A 21,738-nucleotide genomic window follows, 5' to 3' on the forward strand; every position below is an offset into this window, starting at 1 on the left:
GGCAAGAGATCACATCTCTACCCTGAACCAATTATGTTCATAAAAGGTGCAGTATACAGCAAAATAATGGTTAGTCAGAAGAATGGTAATTACTGCTAATAAAGCTGTAGTAGACAATATAATTTGTTGTAAGCACTATTTAATTTTATGGCACAGTTACACCTGTTCATTCCAAACACATCTGAAGAAATGCACTTTTCTTCACACGTTAAATGCCCTAGTCACCATCGCTGAAAGAGCCATCCCCCATGGTGACTGGATCCCTGTGCCCAATGGCACAGCTTTGAAACTGCAGTTCCTGCTTGGGATCAAAAATTTACTCTTCCTGCCCATTCAAATTCTGTTATGTCTCCTAAGAGGGCGAAGAGGATAAAAATTCCAAAGCTTCTCCCTTGGTTTTGGTTCAAGTTTACCAGCATGGCTTCCCCGTATGCATAACATATGTGTTCATGTCATGAAACTGATGCCACACCCTCTTGGGCACATGAAGAGAGTCCCTGGACCTTCAACGGTAGTGTGGATATCAGTGTTGTTGACAGACAGAAATGGGCTATTGTAGCCAGAGTTTCTTACCAGGTCCTTAGAGAAACCAGTAATTAGTCTTTATAAAAATTATATCTTTGGTTAAGTATACATAGAAATAACTATATCTTCTAGTCAGTTGAACAGAAAAAGCTTCACATTTATTCTTAAAGACTAGCCAACATAGCTTTTAGGCAAATGTAAACAAAAATTAGATAGAGATTTCTAGCAAGAGTATTTTCTGTCAGTGTTACTGAGCCAGCCTGGATTTCCACTTATCTAGGACACTCAGAAAAAGAAAATTGAAGAGCAAAGGGATCGCTACCTTGAATTTATTATTAGCAGCACCTTTTAATTAGATTAGCCAAAGCCCTTCTTGGAGCAGTTAGATACTTGAGTACATTTGCGTTGGGATTTGTCACTGTATTTCATGCATATACAAAGCTTTGTGCACACACTGAGACTGAGAGAAATTCATCTTTAGGGCACATTCCTCGCCTGTTCTAAAGAGAACCAGATAAACTGTTGAACAGCGCATCTGAGTCAGCCTACATTCTTCAGTAGTGATATTTCAGGTGGTGATTTGTGTTTGTGGGTTTGTGTGCTTTCCTCTCTGATTAGGTGACAGCCATTCAGACTGAAGTGTCCCAGAAACAGCGAGAGTGTGAAGTCGACGTACTCAAGGCCGAGCCCGCACTGGTGGCCGCAACAGCTGCACTCAATACGCTCAACAGGGTAAAGATGATCACAGGGCTTGCGGGATTCCTCCAAATAGTTTTTAAAGGTTCTCAGAGTTTGAATAACAGGACCCAGAGTGAATTCTGTGCAACCAAAGAGTTTTTAGAAAGGAAAACGAGTCCCACAAAATACTGAAGTGGGAACAAACGTTCGAGGTCATCATTAATAGTGTGACTTCCTTTCCCATGCGGGAGTCTGTCCTGCCACAGCCTGACAGTCAAGTCTCCTTTTGAATACTTGCAACACCATGGGATTTATACTTTCATAAGAGGCAGTTCTATTGTTAGCAACTGGATTTGGCTCAAATCCAGTTGTCATATTATGTGTTGCTTTAAGAACTAAGTGAAGATTCTTTATTTCCTCTGGATATAAAAAGTGGCATTAACGAGACACCCTCATGAAAAGAGCAATGCACTAGGAACAAAGACACCTAGTTTTGGCTCACATCACTTTTCCTGGTTTCACCTTATTAGCAAAACCTCATTGAGCATTTGAATTCCCCGAGGAGAAAATCATCTGTGATAGTCAGATGGGTATTGTGAGGAAAAGTAGAATTGTGGGCAATTTATTTTAGGAGCCTGCAGCTGGTTTTGTGCTGGGTTCTACTGGGCCTCCAGGGAGAATACGGGGGATTACCAAGCCTGACGTTCTTAAGATTCAACTTCAAAGAGTAGAGGATCCAGACCTTAACTGCCTTTCAAAAAAATATTCACCTGCTTTTTCTAAGGTTTTCTTTTTCTTTTTTTGAGGAAAGCGATTGACTGTGATCATAAAGTTATTATCTACATGGATATTTCTTACAGTATTAGTATAAAACTGAAAACTTTAAAAGAATATAAATATACCATGATAGAAGATTGACCTTTATGTATTCAAATACTCTGGTGCCATTAAAATATTGTTGCATAGTATTTAGTGACATGAGAAAATGTCCGTGATCTATTAAGTGAATAAAGCAGATTACAAAATAGGATATACAATATGATTTTTTTTGTAAGAACATGCTTGTGCATTGAGAAATTAGAAAAAATAAGCAATAATAGTAACTGATTATCTCTTAGTAATGGAATTTTATGTTTTTTTTTTCTCAGCACTGGCATATGTATTTTCTTCTTTGTGCTTTTCTATTTTTGAAACTCTATCTTCAAATGTATTATCAGTCACCTAGACAAAATAAATTAATGTCACTTAAATATAAAGCTCACTGTATTTATAAAAAAGATGAAGATATTTGCAAATTATGAAAGAGGTTAGCTAGCTCTCAGTTACTATTAACACATTTTAAGTTTTGCTTCATTTTCACATCCTTTCCCTTCTTTGCAGTCATTTCCCAAGTAAATAGGCAGTTTGGGGTAATGGAGAAGAATCAGGTTGAATCAGGGTTTTGTAAGCAAGAGTATATGAGGTAGTTTATGAAATGTCACAGGAAATACTTTGTTTTTTTTACATATACTACTCATAATATTAATTCCTGCCCCAAAGTATTTGCCTTAACACTTGTAGGTTATACCCTTAATGTTGTCTTTGGAGTAAATTAAGATTTTGACCAGAGGAGATTAAGAAGTTGTCCAGAGAGCAGGTTCAAGCTATACAGGTAGCTTCCCAGTTGAGAGGCATCATAGTATAATGGAAGAGATTTCTTGTGCAGAAAAAACAAAACCAAGAGGCTCTGGACCAAGGGGTTGATGTTTCTGGGAAGCCCTGGTTAAAATGTAGACGTATTACGTAGGTGGGATAGAACCCATAAACACTTTCAAAACTTTGTTTATCAAATTGCCTGGGCTCAGGGAGCAAGGCTCTGCGGGGCTGGTATATCAGAGGGAGAATTTTTTGGAAGCCAAAAAGACCAGTGCTGTTTCCGGAGTATCAGAAAAATGTCCGGGGAAAAGTGAACCTGCTGGGGTCCCAAGGTGGAATCACTGGGTGGCAAAAACTGCCAAGCTGAGACTGGTGTGACACGGAGAGGACAGACCAGCTTGATCAGCTAACGGCTCTTCCACAGACCTCCCCTGGTCTTCATTGTGGGTGTGCTTTTTCTTCAGGGCAATCTCACTGAGCTGAAAGTCTTTCCCAACCCACCGAACGCCGTTACCAACGTTACGGCTGCTGTGATGGTCCTCCTGGCTCCCCGGGGCAGAGTGCCTAAAGACCGAAGTTGGAAAGCAGCTAAAGTCTTCATGGGAAAGGTATCAGACAGCCTGGCAAGATGAAAATCCCAGACACTTTGTGTTCTTAGTACCGTGGTCATATTTGACAGCAAAAGCTGTTCAAACTGAAGGAAATTACCTGCATCCTTATCGAGTGTAACCTACTGTGTGTTCTCTAGACTTAGAGAATTTTTGTTTGCCAAGTTGGAGGTTAGCTTGGGGTTGTAGCAGACCTAGGTCAACACTAGCAGCACGTGGAAGGTTGCTAACCATTTGCAAAATTATGAAAGCAGTTAAGTGTAGGAGGGAGAAAATTACATGGATTTCTTATGCTGGAAAAATGTTGCTAATGCACGAGAAGGTGAGGCAGAGGGGCTTTGGGGTATGTGTTTTTCTTTTTCTTTTCTGTCTTTTCTTCAAAATGTGAATGCCTCCTGTGTATTTTACCCTGGGATAGAAGAGATTTTAAAAGTGTCCATTGCTAATTCTCACTTCCTACTACAAAGACTGAAAAAGTCAAACAGTAGGATAAATGCAGCTTGCCAATTTTGCCTTTGTAATGTGAGTCCTAAAAGCTGATTTTAACTTTTGATCTTGGAATTTTCTCTGCAGCCAAAATGGGTTCATTGCAATAAGTCTTTTTGCTTTACAGGTTGATGATTTTTTGCAAGCGTTAATTAACTATGACAAAGAGCACATTCCAGAGAACTGTCTGAAAGTAGTAAATGAGCAGTATTTGAAAGACCCAGAGTTCAATCCAAACCTGATTCGGACCAAATCTTTTGCAGCAGCTGGTCTCTGTGCCTGGGTCACCAACATCGTTAAGTTCTACGAGGTATCAGTCTTAATCTGATGGTTTACAGGTGTTACTCACAAGGAACATAAAGATATTAATTTCCATACTGGTAAAAAAAGAAAAAGTTATATAATTTGATATTTAATTATCTGAATAAGATAAAACCCTAAGAATGAGACCTGAAAGTGTCCAATTAAACAGAAATCTATAGAGGAGGATATTTGAAATGTTTGAAACTTATTTTTTTAGGGTAGCGTTATCAATTACTTTAGATCAAATAGCAGCAAGTGATTTGATTAGGTAAAAACTTGCTGACCAGATAAATTATATTTATTTACATTAAAATATTAATTTTGTGTTGACTTGAACCAACCGCAGGTCTCAATTCATGTTCAAACTTAATCCCTACTCTCAGTGCAAAAATTTACACCATTGTAGACTTAATGCGATGAGGAAATAGCCCTCTCCCCTTTTTTTGCTTTAGTATTTTAATCACAAATACACTTTTGCCTGTGTTATGGTTGGATCTAAAGCAGGCATAGATATTCAGCAGAGATAGAATATCACTTAATGTAGTCTTTCATTTATCAGATACTTCTTGTCTGCCACCTGTCTTTCTAGCACTTGGCAGAATACTGTATGTAAAAAGGGAACAATGCATGCCCTTAACTCTGAAGAACTGTCTTATTTTTTCTTAGACAGTTATATATTATATTCAAAAATAGAATTACTGAGGAAATTCCACGTATAATCAAAAGCATTCCCAAAGTGATTTTTTTTTAATGTATTTATTTTGGGAGAGAGAGGTAGAGAGAAAGCAAGGGAGGGGCAGAGAGAGAGAGGGAGACAGAATTCCACACAGGGCCCTCCCTATCAGCACAGAGTCCGCTGCGGGACTTGAACTGAGATTATGACCTGAGCCGAAATCACGAGTCGAACGCTAAACCGACTGAGCCACCTAGGTGCTCCCCAAAGTGATTTTCATAAAACCAGGTGATCGCCTTTATAATCCATGAGAGTAAGACATTTCTGATGTATCTCTTCAGTGGAAGCCTGTGTAGAACAAGGGTTTAGGTGAATTGCAGTTGACATATGGCTTCCCTCCATAAAAAATGTCGGACCCCTGGGGCACCTGGGTGGCTCATTCGGTTGAGCATCCGACTTCAGCTCAGGTCATGATCTTGCGGTTCATGCGTTCGAGTCCCACATCAGGCTTGCTGCTGTCAGCCCGTCAGTGCAGAGCCTCCTTCAGGTCCTCTGTCCCCCCTCTCTCTGCCTCTCCTCCCGCTTGCGCTTTGCCCAAAATAAATAAATATTTAAAAAACGTCTGACCCCTGTGCTTTCGTTGTATTGTAGGTGAAGGATGAGCACGGAGCTAGACTGTGGCTGTGTCCTGTGATGTTGGGCCATAAAAGAGAAAAGAAAATTTCATTTCCTTCCTCTTTTCTCAACAGGGTTACAAAAGTGGTCCGCCCCAATTCTCAAACCACCCATTCAAATGATACACCCCGACAGTGGCCCGCAACTTAGAAAAGAAAGTGACAGCACTGTTAATATTGTGAGGCTATCTCTTATGTTCCTGCCTGAGTTCAGAGAATTTCTCCACTCTTATGTTCTGCTTTAAAATCAAGACTTGGTTCCAACTTGAACTGTAGTTCCTGCCCACTGCAGTTTCTGATGATGTGAAGATTATCTCCAATTTTTAGGACAAACATACTGTAGTATCTCGATGTCTGATGTGTACAGCACTTTGGGCAAGGATTCCTAACTCTCACGTCCAGAATAAATGACTAAATCACGGATAACCCAACAGAACTTGGAACGCTGTATAGATTTTTGCTCTGCCATTGGGTAGTGCCATTGCTAAGAAATAAAAAACAAATTGCTAGGGGGGGAATAGAAACTTGGGTTACGAAGCTTCTGGCAAATGTGAGATTGAATAATTACGTGTCCTCTTTGCGTCTTATTACCCCATGAGTTAAAACCCGTGTGGATTTTCAGGTCTACTGTGACGTGGAGCCAAAACGGCAGGCTTTAGCCCAAGCCAACTTCGAACTGGCTGCAGCTACTGAAAAACTCGAGGCTATCAGGAAAAAGCTTGAGGTGAGTGCAAAATGTAACACTAGGGAAGTTCCCGAGAGACGTTACCTCCCTGCTTAGACAGGGCCCCATCTGAGCCCAAGCAAGAAGAAAGGAATTTGAACTTTCATCGATACATTTATTTACATACCCGTTCAGTAGATAGTTCTTATCTGCTGTATGCTAGACACGGACCTGGAAAAGTAGAAACTTCCATGGTTTCTGGACTTAAAAAAAACTTTCCTGTTGGAAGAGGAGGAGGAGCATAGCAGATAGCGACTAAAGGCAAGGATTTCAGGGGCGCCTTGGTGGCTCATTCGGTTGTGCATCTGACTCTTGATTTTGGCTCAGGTCATGACCCTAGGGTTGTGGGACGGAGCCCCTCCTCAGACTCCATGCCGTGCCTGGAGCCTGCTTGGATTGATTCTCATTCTCTCTCTCTCTCCCTCCCTCCCTCTCTCTCTCCCTCTCCCTCCCTCTCTCTCTCCCTCTCCCTCTCCCTCCCTCTCTCTCTCCCTCTCCCTCCCTCTCTCTCTCCCTCTCCCTCCCTCTCTCTCTCCCTCTCTCTCTCCCTCCCTCCCCCCCCCTCCCCAACCCCTTGCTCCCACTCTTTGCATTCCCTCTCTTTGCAAAAAAAAAAAAAAAAAAAAAGGCAAGGATTCTGGAGCCAGAATTCCTGGATTTACATCCTGGCTCGACATCTACTGTTTCACCCTGCACGAATTAGTTCACCTCTCCGAGTTCTGTTTTCTCATCTGTGCAGTAGGCTTTATAATAGCATGTGTTTCTTAGGTAGAATTATAAGGATTAAACAAGAGTAGTTCATATTAAGAATTTAGCATGGTACTGGCCACATAGTAAGTGCTTAGAGAATATTAGCCACAAACACAGTCATTGTTAATATTTTCACAAATAAACAACCAGTCATTCCCGGCCAGTGTTACAAGTACTTATATAACTACATATACACTGTGATAGCAGCACCACAGAATTATTCAGCCTGGAGAAATTAGAGAAAATTTCATAATGAAGGTGTACTTGACATGGACTTCAAAAGTTTCATAGGAATCACAGGAATAACTATGTTGGGAAAGGTATTCCTGGCAAATAAATAAATAAAATGAGGGAAGAAGCAGTTGGTACATTTGAGAGGAACTTCAACAGGCCAGAGCACTAAGATAAGCAATTTCGGGAAGGTTGGGAACAGCACAGAGTGATGAGGAATGAACTTGTAAGGGTGAGCAGGGGCATTTTTTGCCTTTCATGCTACAGAATTGAATTTTTAAAAAATGTTTATTTATTTACTTTGAGAGAGGGAGGGGGGAGGGGCAGAGGGAGAGAGAGAGAGAGAGAGAGAGAGAGAGAGAGAATCCCAAGCAGCCTCCCTCAGCACTGCCAGTGCAGAGCCCCATGCAGGACTCAATCCCACAAACCATGAGATCATGACCTGAGCCAAAATCAAGAGTTGGATGTTCAATTGTCTGAGCCATGCAGGCACCCCAAGAATTCAAATTTTGTCTCGCTAGCAATACTGGAAACTTTGACTGTTGAAGAAGATGCCTTCTTTCTGATTAGATATTTTGACAAGATGGTTAATAACCCCAAAAGTGTTCTTAAAATATGGAAAATTTCAGCACTTCCCACAGTAATTAACACCCCTTTCTCTGTCAAGACTGCTTCCTCTACTAGACTTCCTGACCCTCACTCCCTACCTGCCCATCCTCTCCTTTCTGTCCAGTCCACACACATTCCTATGATAGCACCAAACATACCATTCAACAAGCACTGGGTGACCATTGGAAGAAAAACAAATCAACAACTCTTGATTGAGGTAAACTTCAGGTAGCATACTGATTTTATAAAAAATTACATCCATCGGTCAAAACTCTCTCAACTTGACTAAATCCTTTAAAAAATTGTCACCTGCTATTAACAGTTTCATGTAAATTGTAAGCAATTTAATGTTCATAGAAAAAGTGATGAGGATGTTTAAGGCAGCCACAGGTGATTCTAAACCTCAGACTTTGTGTGGTTGCAGAATCAGTAATCCTTTGTACACAGCCTGCAAGTGGCTCAATAGAATTGCTCGTGACAATTGTTTTCAGAGACTCACGTTATAAGGAGAGGCTCACATATCAGTAGGCCACAGAGCTAAGTTTGCAGACACAGAGGAAAGAAGATAGAGTAACAATTGAAATGTCTTGATGAAGAATGTGTCCTCTCTATCCCCCTACCACAAACGCATTTCCGAAGAGTAGTCACTAATGCAACAGAATTTCTGCAGTTTCCACCAAGGTTCAATTCTCTGGGAAGACCCCATGGCTGGTCATGGCAAGGACAAAGTACCTCTGCGTAGTTTCTGTCTGTTGGCGCAGGTTAGACGAATGTTTGAGCCCAAGTGAAATTACACTTTTTGCTAGCTTTGCCTTCGTGTCCTGCAGCCTCTGATTTTTCCTCTCTCCTGGGCTTTCTCTCCTCCTGATTTGCATCTCCTGTCGCTTTCTCACCTAGCAACGTAGGGATGTGTCTGATGTCAGCTTCTGTGCTGTGACGGCAGTTCATTCATACCAGTGTTGGTCTGTATGTATTTGTTCTTTTTACTCTGGCTCTCTAGTTTAAGATTAAAAGACACCCTTTAATTGAAAGTTGAGCAAAAAAGAAATGGCTGAGCTGGAGTGGAAGAAAGGCCATTGAGTCTCTCAAATATACAGGGCTTAAGGATGGCCGTGAAGCAAATCTGAAGTCCTTCTTTTTAGGACCCTGTTTCTCCAAGTGTGTTGCTTACACCAGCAGCAAAAGTGTCACCTGGGAACTCATTAGAAATACAGACTCTCAGACCCCACCCTAGACCTACTAAATGAGAAACTCCAGTGGGGGAATCCTGGAGTGTGGGTTTATCAAACCCTCCAGAGGGTTGTCATGCACACCCAAGTTTGCAAAGCACTGGTTTAGGGTATTTGGTGGGCTGGTTCCCTCCTTTCTTTGTCCATTTACTTCTGGAAGCTGAGAGGCCAGGGCCTATCAAGAACAGTGAAGGAACCCAGATTTTGCCTTACGTGCAAGCTAACAAGTTAGTTTTATGGAGGCGGGCAGAAGACCTGATACGTGTGGGTCAGAGACCCGAGGACTGTGTGATGCACAGCACAGCCAGCAGCATGGACATAGTGCATTGGTCCTCTGGTCCCCCAGTTTCCATGGGACGGATGCACGGAGGACCAGCTGATGTTGTCCACACACTGGGTTTGTATAGAGATCGCAAGCCCAGAAACCCCCAGTATAAAGAGGACTACACCTAAACCTGCCCACCCTTTGCCCTAGAGAGAAGTCTATCTTTATTCTTATCTGGAGACAGTTTTGTCTTCTGCCCAGAGAGAAAAACAGTCTCTATTTTCCAAGCCTATTTGCAATGCAGATATGTTAGGAAAGATAGTTCAGAACAAAAGCTGTCAGTGCCTTTTCACAAGAGGCGTAGAAACAAAGACACAAGAGACTGTTGTCTCCCAACTTGATGTTGTATGGAAGACTGTGGTCTCCCAACCGTGTGAAGGGAACCGATATGCATCATTGTATACCTTAGTTCTGTGTATATTTAGGTCAACGCTGTGAATTGGGTAACGTTACTATTTCCATTTTTCAGGTGATGAAACAGGCATAGAAAGGTTAAGTAAGCAGTCTGCCTTGATGCTGCTTAGCTGGTAGCGGAGTCCAAATATGAACACAGCTGTCGGATGCCAGGGCTCACGCATGCTTCTGTATTTTATAAGACCACGAGTACTTGTAATGACCTAAAATAGACATTTAAATATTATGTATTTTAATCTGATCTCTAAATGGTAGTGTGTTCTCATATATTTGATACTGTTTCACTGTTTAAATGTGACATAGACATCATTTCCTTTAGGAGGTGCTGCTTTCATGATATAAATTAAATAATGATAACTGGGTCGTTGACAAATATAAGCAATCTCTAAATTATGAATAGTGAATGTTCTACAGGTTTGTTTAGTAAAGTCTCTTGGAACTTCCCACTTATTTACAAAAGCAATGTCCTAAATCTTATTTGGGGTTTTAAGAACTTGGCAGATAGCAAGTTACTGTAGTAAGAACTCTCCCAAGTACTAATATGTCACTCACCATGTTTTTTGCCTATCAATAATAGAAATCTACTTAGAAAACCTTAAGCCAAAACAGAGAGCGGGATGACTTCTGGAACTCTGAGGAAAAACAATATGACTTGGTCTTAGGAGGAAAGAGATCCAGGAAACAAGCTGCCATGAATGTCTTTTGGTGTTTGTCTAGAGTTGTGTGATTTCTCGTTTTGCTGCCCTTTCATTCTTTATTTCTCCAGAGCAGGTTCCCCTGTTTTCCTATGCCTCTGGTGAAAGATGGTCCCTCTCCAAAGGAAGCCCTCCAAAGTGTACAGATCTTTCCAGGTCTTTTGATGCTGAAGACAATGACATACCTCTAAGTTTAATTCCCATTCCCAAAAGATAAAATCTGATTGTCCCAAGTTGGGTCAGGTTGCTGAGGTCTGGAGAGGCTTAATCATTAACACTACTCTTCATTGCCTGAGTTATGGACCAATGAGAAATAAGAAAAGAGTCAAGAGGTGGAGAACCAAAAGATGACCATTATCATTCCAAAGGTGGTACTGGAGGATGAGGCTTAGCTAGGCACACGGGAGAGGGGACAGAGCACCCAGGGTGTGTTTGAGTCTGGAGGGCTTGTCCACTCTCTGCAGTCACTATGTGCCCTCTGCTTAGTGAGGAAGGAAGGTGAAAAGACCACATGGTGAACTTGTCATCTACAATGGCACTGAGGTGTTTATTATCACTACTCCTTTTTCTTTCCTAATATTATGTATGCTACAGGGGCAGAGATCAAAGAGGTAGAGAGATTGGTTTCATTGACCTAAAGGTCATAGATTTTTAAGATAACTATACTATTTCCATTTCACCTAAAAAGGTCTCAAAAGCTAATTGTAACTCTTACCTAGGATTTGGATCGAAATCTGAGCAGACTCACTGCTTCCTTTGAAAAAGCAATAGCCAAGAAAGTTCAGTGTCAAGAAGAGGTGAACCAAACCAACAAAACCATTGAACTAGCTAACAGGCTTGTCAAGGAACTTGAGGCAAGTTGACCTTTTCTTCCAAAATTCTAATTAAAATATTCAGATCACATGTTTTTTTTGGGGGGGGGGAGGGGGAGTATCTTTATTTGCTGTTAAAATAACTAAATAGATAATAACTAAATAGACATGGAATCAACAATGAAGCAAAATAATCATCATAAATACTGTAGTTCCAATGGACTGAAAGGAAGAAGTGATGGATTCTTTGTATTTTTTAGTATATAGCCCTGAACTTCGTGATTTTCCTAAGATCTGTCGTAAACCAAGAACAGGTGTTAGATAACTGTGGGATTGAACTGTTGTCTGAACCTATTCATATACACTTGCCCTTGAGTTCTTCCATCAGAACATTTTAAAAAATAAGCCTTCAGGGTGGGTTGGTTGGTTTTTCTGTGACATCTTTTTACAAGGGACTGACTTCCTAATATTATGATAGTTACTCTGTTAAATAAATATTTTTAAAACAATTCTTTTAAATGTCTCCTGTTTGAACACAGTGGTAGAACAACTTAAGTCCTTGTCCTCAGGAAGTTACAGATTTTATTTGCTCTCCCATGTGTAATATATTCATACAATAGAATATTATTTGTCCATAGAAAGGATTGAGGTATGATACATATTACAACATGGATGAACCTTGAAAATACCAAATAAATGAAAATCAAGTGAAAGAAGACAGAACAAAATGCCACATAACATGTGATTCCGTGTATGTGAAATGTCCAGAATGGGCAAAACTACAAAATGTACACATTAGCAGTTGCCAGGGGCTGGGCAAGGGGGCAGGGTATGGAGTGACTGCTAAGACGTACAGTTTGTCCATTATGTGAGAGAAACATTCTCCAATTAGTGGGGATGATCATACCAGTCTGTGAATATACTAAAAACCACTCAAATATGTACTTTACAGGGTAAATTCCACGATACGCGAATTAAGTCTCAGTAAAGCTGTTATTTTTATTTAAGTGCTTCCTGAAAGCATATACTGAACTATTAGAAAAGCAGTTAACTGAAGGTGATAGAAAAGTTGATTTACAGTGGCTTGAACAAATGGGAATTTATTTTTTGTATATTGCAAAAGCTTTCCAGGGGTAGACCACCATCAGGGAATTTGATTCAGGGAATTAGTGATCAGACTTCAAATCTCTGTGTCCCTTCTGCTTCTCCATATTTAGCATGTGGTCCTTCACGCTGAGGCACTCTGCAGCACGCTCACAGATGGCTGCTATACCTCCAGGTTCAGGGGAGAGAGAAACGATCTGGAGCAGCTGGATTTTTCTCCTGGAAACCCATCTGGCAGACAGCCACTTAAGCTTCTTTAGCCAGAACTAGATTGACCACATCTAGCTGCAAAGAAGGCCAGGAAAATGGGAAATGGGGTTATCATGATTGGCTAAGCCAATCTCGTGGGGCTGGGCCCATCATCGCTCTTGAAAATCAGAATTCTCTTAGCAACAAAGAAGGTAGACGTGTGTTAGGATGGGTTGGGTTAGGCGATAGCCTAACTTTTAGAGTAGACTTGAAAAAATCTAATTTAAATTTACTACAAAGTTAAACCCATCATCCCTCTAAAAGTTCATTGTATCTAAACTCACAGTCCATTCTGTAAAATCCACTCTGTCCATTCCATCTCAGTAATTGCAAGTAAAAGCTTTGGACTTGCTCTTGAGTTTTTGTTCTCTTTGTCATGACCCATACCCAATCCATCAGCATGTTGTTTTGGCTCTACCTGTGAAGTACATTTCCAATCACAGCCTTCTTCCTGTGCTGGTCCAGGCCACCCCCTCTCTTCCCTGGAATACTGCCCCAGTCTTCACCATTGCCCCCGAAAGTCCACTCCCCTCATTGCAGCTGAATAATTTAAAAATTAAGTTCATTTGTGTCTTCCCTCTCGTAGAATTCTCCAGTAACTAATTGTCTAACTCAAAATATAGTCCAAAGTCTTTCCCTGGCCTACAAGGCTCCATGTGATCTGGCTCCCAGATGTTTCTCTGTCCTTAAACCTGTTACCTTCCCTCTCACTCCACCTTTGCCGGCCCCCTTGCTCCTCTCATACTGTCAGTCACTCTTAGATCTGTGGCCTCTGCCTTTTTCCTCCACGTCGCTTACACATGTCCAACTAATGACATCGCTGGCTCCTTCACTTTCTTCAGGTTGCTGCTAAAACGTTCTCTTTATCACGCAGTTTTGCTCGGCCCGTATACACAGCCACCCCCGCTTACAGCTCTCTTTCCACTTAGTCAGCTTTATTTTTTCATAGCATTTATCACCAGATGACACCCTTAAAAACATACATTTGTGAATGCATATACTTTTGGCAGGGGGTGGGGGGAGGTCTTTTTTCCCTAACTAGAATAGAAGCTCCCCAAGAACAGGAACTACATCGGTTTTCTGCACTGCTTGATCCCAAACAGAATAATTCTTGGCACATCATAGGCACCAATAGATATTTGTTGAATGAGTGAATGGCTGAGGATTTTTTTTAATGTTTATTTATTTTTGAGAGAGAGACAGAGTGTGAGCGAGGGAGGGGAAGAGAGGGAGAAACAGACTCTGAAACAGGCTCTAGGCTCTGAGCTGTCAGCACAGAGCCCAGTGTGGGGCTTGAACCCACATACTGCGAGATCATGACCTCAGCTGAAGTTGGACATTCAACCAACTGAGCCACCCAGGAGCTCCTGGATGGTTGCGTTTGAGGAGCCTTTTGTGTTAAAAAAAAAAAAAATATATATATATATGTATATATATATGTATATATATGTATATGTGTATATATATGTATATATATGTATATATATGTATATGTGTATATATATGTATATATATGTATATATATGTATATGTGTATATATATATGTATATATATATGTATATATATGTATATGTGTATATATAGAGAGAGAGAGAAAGAGAGAGAGAGAGCCCTTTGAAGGGCTATATATATATATATATATATATATATATATATAGCCCTTTGAAGATTTGTTCTTAGATCAGTTGAGAAATTCCACTGCTACTAGTGAGGTTTATACCTGTTTCTATTGAAAGTGGTATGATTTAAGTAGTTTGAAACATTTACTATTTGTGAGGCACCTAAGAAAATGAAAAAGTGCCAGTTAATTAGACTGTTTTCTTATAGTAGGTATACTGTAGGAAAAGACAGGCTGTACCTTTGGCTTTCTAACACATAGCCAAGTTCCAAAGGCTTTATTTGTTCAGGATGATTTAGACAAGGAGAGGAGAGAAAGTGAAATAATGTTAACTATTCAAAAAACAAATTACATATGTATTTGTATACACACACACTTTTTTTTAAGGATTAATTGAAGATGTCAGACCTTTTCCTTTGAGGACAAATTCTTTCTGACTAGAACAGGAGACAGTTAACTTCTGAAAAGCATCAAGACTGATGATTTTGTCTATATAGCATTGACCTGGAAGCTATAGTCTCAACCATTCAGACTAATAAATCAGGCAATTTATATTTAATCATTAACTAACTCCTGAGCTGAACAGCTGTTCAAAATTAGAAATGGGTCACCCCAGCCAGGATGACATTACAGGCAATCTATAATGCATTAGAATAAAATTATAGTGATTTTTAACTGTCTAGAAATTTATTACAGGACATGTTCCAACTCTTAAACCCTTGTTAGCCAATGTCAGTAATGATTTATGTTGTGTGGGTGGTATGGTGAAATTATTGACGATTTCAGTAGCCAATAAGCTATGTTTAGTAAATCTTCAAATTTCAAAGCTGTTTTGGAGAATGAGGTGGGTGCACTTTATTGTTTATCATTTACTATCCAAAGACAACAAAGATGGAGGAAAGGCAAATGAGAAATTTCTCTTCGAAATTAATGGATGTATGGTCTGTAGCTAAGGAAGGAAAGTAATGAATTCAATAAAGAGGCCTAAAGAATTGAAGTCCCTTAGTGTTTATATGGCTAACTTGGGATGATCTTTATCAAGCAAAACAAGAAGACAATTTATAATAGCTTTGATAACCATTCTCATTAATTTCATGACCTCTGGGGTTATGGGTAGTATGATGGCTTGCAGGGGACTGGCATTCCAGTCTATTCTGACATATATCATTTTTGCTGTGTTCTCTGTTCTTCACAAGCAAAGCTAAATTCCAGAGTTCTTCTTTGCTTCTATTATCACATTGCTGATCTTTTTTCAGTTCCTATTAATTTGCATGTGCTTAGAATGTGACACCAATTTTAGCCTGCATTGAAACAAAGTGAATTAGTGAACTATCCTTCAGTTCAGTCAATCCAAAGATACTTAGTGCAGTTTTATGCAAATCCAATATTAAGACCTCCCCATACTTAACCTGGAAGTCAGATTTAAATGGTCATCCAACTATATAGAAGGACTTGAACAGAATCCTTTGAGCGTATTATCTTCAAAGCTAGTGAGATCCTCCTGATGTCCATTTTTTACATAGGTTATAGGTTTTTCCATCGATAGAGTGATTATATTAGAGAAATAACCTGCATAATACCAGCACTATTCTTTAATAGCATCCAGGATAGGTGGCTCTTTCAGCTTTACCTTTAAATTAATTAATATAATTGGTGTTTGTTATTTTCCTTTGTCTGCAAGCAGCTGATAGCCAGTATGCTTAAAATAATATTTGTCTGGGGCCACTTGGGTGGCTCCGTCAGTCAATCATGCAACTTCAGCTCAGGTCATGGTCTCATGACTCCTGGGTTCGAGCCCCATGTCAAGCTCTGTGCTGACAGCTCAGAGCCTGGATCCTTTTTCAGATTCTGTCTCCCCCACCCCGCCCCCTCTCTCTCAAAGATAAAATAAAGATTAAAAAATTTAAAATAATCTTTGTCTAGGGCGGTGTGTAGAACGCTTGTTGCAGAGTGGGAGGAATACAGAGCACTGAAGCCACCATTAAAAATCCCACTGTCACTCAGTCTTGGCCAAATTTCTTGATGCTCCATTCTCAGAGACAGGAAAGTGACTGTCAGCTTTGGGAGAAAGAGGTCAATCATGATTAAAGCATTAGATCATCCACCAGGAAGGACATAGGAAAGTTCTAATGCCATAACGCAGTAAACTGTGCTGAAGAGAGCATGAGAGCCCCTTCATAATTATGGGTTTCAAACGTAAGAAGGATGAAAATTGCCATGCTTTCCAGTTCAGTTCTGTGCCTTCTAAAAAGCTTGTACAGAAGGATGTAGACTAAACTGAGTGGTGATGTGACTACATTAAGCGTTTGTTAAGTTGGTGTTCGCCCTGCGGTTACATCTGAGTAATTCGACCTTTCAGTCAGAGAAGATCCGCTGGGGTCAGTCTATTAAATCGTTTGAAGCTCAAGAGAAGACACTCTGTGGAGACGTTCTCCTTACAGCAGCATTTGTGTCTTACGTTGGATCCTTTACAAAACAGTATCGCCAGGAGTTGGTAGACTGCAAGTGGGTTCCCTTTCTCCAGCACAAGGTAAGTCACTTCCCTACCTTGTCAGCATTTGGAAGCATCATCTTGAAATTTCAGTAGAAAAAAACAAGAGTGTGGGGCAAAAAGCAAGAGTCTGGTTGGTTCAGTTGGTTCGGCATCCACCTCTTGATTTCGGCTCAGGTCATAATTTTGCCTGCAGCACAAATCCTGCTTGGAATCCTTTCTCTCCTCTCTCCTCTCTCCTCTCTCCTCTCTCCTCTCTCCTCTCTCCTCTCTCTCTTCTCTCTCCTCTCTCCTCTCTCCTCTCTCCTCTCTCCTCTCTCCTCTCTCCTCTCTCCTCTCTCTCTTCTCTCTCCTCTCTCCTCTCTCCTCTCTCTCTTTGCCCTCCCGTGTTTATGCTATCTCACTCTCGATCTCATTCCCAAATAAACAAAGTTAACAAAAACAAAAATAGTTTGTATCCCAGGCTCATTTCTACCTCTGTCATGACTGACTGACTGGAAATTCTAGTATGATGAGGATATGTCTTGTGTGTTACAGTGTTTCTTGCTTTAATGATGGTTTCAACAGAAGGAGGAAAAGTAATAAATTACTTTAATTTTTTTTATTCTAGAGAGAGAATAAGTATGAGCAGGGAAGGGGCAGAGGAAGAGAGAGAATCTTAAGCAGGCTGCACACTCAGAGTGTAGACCAACATAGGACTTGATCCCACGAACTGGTGATCATGACCTGAACCAAAATTAAGAGTCAGACGCTCAACCCACTCAGCCACCCAAGTGCCCCAATAAATGATTTTTTATACACTATAGTGATATAGCTGGAAACCTGCTTTTAACAAAACTGATAACTGAAGTCAAATTTGGGTTATCGTTACAGTTTAACATGAAACTTTGTTTTCTTCCTGACATTACGGATTATGAAAGACTTTTTTTCACAACCACTTACAGATTAAAGGTCAGCATTTTGTATATAAGTATTAAAAATAGCTCAGCCTAAATCTAAAAATTCAAACCCATCAACAAAGTGAAATCACAGACTTGGAAGATTTAAAAATCATCTATTTTATGATCGTCCTTACACCAATGAGAAAACTGAGTCACACAAGTCTAAGTGGCTTGACTTAGGTCATGTCGAATGGGAAGTCAGACCTCCTGACTCCCAGGCCCCTGTTTCCTATGCAATAGTGTGTCGTCTCAGTTGGTGGAAGCCCTTAAGATATCCTACACCTCTCTGTGTATTGATGTTCTACATTAGTAATTATGCCTCAATTTTCACAATAGTTGTTTTCATGACACAAATACATGTCAGTGGAGCTTCTGCAGATTAAATGAAATTTATTAAAAGCATTCCATAATTAATTTTAAAGAATAATCCTTTTATAACTCAATTATTTAATGTATCTGTGGTAGCAAACATTTTTAATGTTGAAGATTTTTTTTTAATTTTAGTAAGCATACAGTGCAATATTGCTTTCAGGAGTAGAATTCAGTGATTCATTCCTTATGTACAACACCCAGTGCTCATCACAGTGCCCTCTTTACTACATGTCACCCGTTTAGTCCATTCCCCACCCACTTCCCTCCATCAGTCCTCACTTTGTTCTCTAACATTAAATGTGGTTTTGTTTCCCTCTCTCCTCTTTTTACCACCGCTTTCCCATATGTTCATTTGTTTCGTCTCTTAAATTCCACATGAGTAAAATCATATGGTATGTGTCTGTCTCCAGTTGACTTTTCGCTTAGCACAATACATTCTAGCTCTATCCACGTGGTTGCATTCCTTTTGACGGCTGAGTAAGATTTTCATTGCATATATGTACCACGTCTTTATCTGTTCATCAGTCAGTGGATATAGGGACTCTTTCTGTAGTTTGACTTTTATTGATAATGCTGCTGTGAACGTCAGGGTGCGTGTACTGCTTTGAATCTGTATTTTTGTATCATGTGGGACAAATGTTCGTCCTTATGGAAAGGGGGTTCCAGTTAATGAGCTAGTTATCTTTTACTCCTTTAGATTTGATAACAGCAGAGTGGGAAGACCATGACACCTGTATGAGCCTATGCCAGAGTCCCAAGAGGAGCTAAAATTGTTCAATGTTAATTTTTTAAATTAACTTTCTTCTGAAAGTGTTTGTCCTGCCCTCTCAAGAAGCATCTGTTGTTATTTCTTCTTATCATATAGGGTGTTTCTAGAATTCTGCTTGTCTTTAGGTAACAGTCTCCTAAGTGTCTCTGACTTGTCAGTTTGTCTCAGGTATCCTGGGGATTTAAATGGTTTGTAAGTTTACCAGTCAACAAGTGACTGTGTTTTTTGTGATTTTTTTATTTACTTATTAAAAAATAAATTTAAAAATAAAAAATTTATTAAAAAAAATTTTTTAAGTAGACCCCATGCCCAACGTGGGGCTTGAACTCACAACCCTGAAATTGAGAACTGCATCTCTTTTAACTGCACCAGCTGGGCCCTTCTGTTTTTGTGATGTTTTAAGACCTATAAACCAAACATGTCATTTATTAATGACCTTTAAGGTAACCTTGGAAGGAACCTTTTATAAAGCAAGTCAACCTTCCTTAATACATTCCTAGAAATGAAGACTTTATATTCTAAATGGATCAATTCTCCCCAATTTTATAAATCAATTTAACTTAGTTCAAATCACAACTCCAGGAATTATATTCTTACTTGACCCATTGATCCTGAAGTTTGTTGGAACGGTATGTTTTTGAGAACGCCAAGATAATATTGGACTAGAACAGTAAGAAAGCACTTGTCCTTCGAGATTGTAAAGTATGTTCTAAAACTATGATAATTACAACAAGGTGGTTCCACAGGGGAAATAGAGTTCAGAGCATAGAGTTCAGAAACAATCAAGAATGTTGAGAGATATTTGACACATTTAGTGTGTAATAGTGTATAAACTCCCACAGACATATCTCTCACCTGCAAATGTTGTACTCATACCCTGTCTTTCCTCCTGATGCTGTAAGATGAACAGCTGACATTTTATCTAAAGGTGATCATATAGGTTTATACTAGTTTCCATCACTTTTCCTTCCTCAAGGATATTCTAGAGCATTTCTCTCCTCTCACGAATTTTTCCCTGTCTACTATTTCATTACTAGATCATGTCCACAGCATTCACATATGTAGTTATTTCTCCCATGTGAAAAATGCATCAGGGGCACCTGGGTGGCTCAGTCAGTTAAGCGTCTGACTTTGGCTCACAATTCATGAGTTCAAGCCCATTGTCAGGGTCCGTGCTGACTGTTAGAGCTTGGAGCCTGCTTTGAATTCTGTGTCTCCTTCTCTCTCTGCCCCTTCCCCACTCATGCTGTGTCTCTCTCTCTCTCAAAAAAAATAAACATTAAAAAATTTAAAAAAAATACACCAACAAATTTCTCCTGAACCCTCCCTGCCTCTCCAGCTACTCCTCCATTTCTCTCTTCTCATTTGCAGTAATCACTTTAGACTCTAATCTAGAAACACTGTCTGCAGATCTTCCCTCCATTTTCTGAGTTACTCTGGACAGGCTTTGTCCCCACCACTCTACCAAAACTCCTATTGTGCAGTTTTGCTTCCACGTGGCTAAGTCTAGTGGTTTGTTTTCCAGTCTCCTCCTACTTGACTCTTGGCTACGTTTGATGTGATTGATTACTCCATCCTTCCATCAGTACCTTCTTTACTAGAGTCCAGAACCTCCCCTCCTCCCCATCTTCCTCCTATGTCACTGGTGAATCTTTCTCAGACTTCATTAATTTATTCCTGTTCTCCCCAATCTTAATGTTGAAATGCCCAGCTTTTAATCTTTGAGCTACTTCTCACCAGGTGTGTGGCTTTAAATGTCACTTGTACACCAGTAATTTGCAAAAGTATATCTGTGGCCCAGACCCTGGCATCTTAACTTCTGTGTCAGAAAAATGTCTCACATATAGTGCATCCAAACCAAAATCCTGACCTCCTCCCCGCCCAAAACCTCTTTTACCCAGGCACTCCCAACTTGTTTAATGACAGCTTCACCTTCTGTTGGGCCAAAATCCTTGGAGTCACCTTGACGTGACTCTTCCCTCTGGCACTCATATCCAGCCCGTCCAGGAAATTATACAGGCTATGCCTTCAAAATACATTCAGAATCTGACCAGTTTTCACCACCTTCACTGCTCCCATCCCGGGCCAAGGCATCATCTCTCTCTTGGATTACTGCAAAAACCTCCTAACTGGTTTCCCTGTTGCTATATTGGTTGTTTCTCTCCAAAATCTCATCTCAATAGCCAGTGTGATTCTTTAAAAGTGCAAGTCAGATTAAGTGAATTTTCTTTCAGAATTCTTTCTGTGACTCCTCACTGCACTCTGAGCAAAAGCCAGAAGTCCTATAATGTCTTGTAAACCCCTCTTTGATTTTGCCCCTTTCTCTATCTTACTCCTTATTATTCTTTTCCTCACTGCTCTGCCTTAGTCACACTGCCCAGATACCAGATATGCTCTGACCTCAGGCCCTTTGCCCTTGGTGTTTTTTCTATCTATATAGAGATATAAATAGTTTTATATATATATATATATATATATATATATATATATATATATATACACACACACACACACACACATACACATATATATATACATATGTGTGTGTGTGTGTGTATATATATATATATACACACACATATATATATACATATATTTATAGTGCTGTAATATAAATAGCTCATTCCCACCCATCAGGTCTTTGTTCAGATGCCATTTTCAAATCTCAGAAAGAATTATAATGTCCATCCCTCAGTATGTCTCATCCCACTCTATTTTTCCCCATAACACTTATCACTTGCTAATATGTTGTTTCACTTATTCATTTACTGTGGTTAACAGCTTTTCCCTCCTTCAGCTGCAGTGTAAGATCCATGGAAGCA

The 21,738-nt window shown here is 40.0% G+C and overlaps 1 protein-coding gene across 4 annotated transcripts in view; it reads left to right on the forward strand.

Moving 5' to 3' along the window:
- The window catches only part of DNAH11 (dynein axonemal heavy chain 11), a 356,336-nt gene that overhangs the window by 244,052 nt on the left and 90,546 nt on the right, over nt 1-21,738 (forward strand). For all 4 annotated transcript variants that reach the window (XM_042967928.1, XM_042967929.1, XM_042967930.1 and 1 more), the window contains 6 exons: nt 1,144-1,257; nt 3,303-3,446; nt 4,060-4,242; nt 6,205-6,306; nt 11,279-11,413; nt 16,703-16,873. In XM_042967928.1, coding sequence (XP_042823862.1) covers nt 1,144-1,257; nt 3,303-3,446; nt 4,060-4,242; nt 6,205-6,306; nt 11,279-11,413; nt 16,703-16,873 — 849 coding nt within the window. The remainder of the gene's footprint in view (nt 1-1,143; nt 1,258-3,302; nt 3,447-4,059; nt 4,243-6,204; nt 6,307-11,278; nt 11,414-16,702; nt 16,874-21,738) is intronic.

This window comes from Panthera tigris, chromosome A2, assembly GCF_018350195.1.
Source record: "Panthera tigris isolate Pti1 chromosome A2, P.tigris_Pti1_mat1.1, whole genome shotgun sequence".
Taxonomy (NCBI): Eukaryota; Metazoa; Chordata; class Mammalia; order Carnivora; family Felidae; genus Panthera; species Panthera tigris.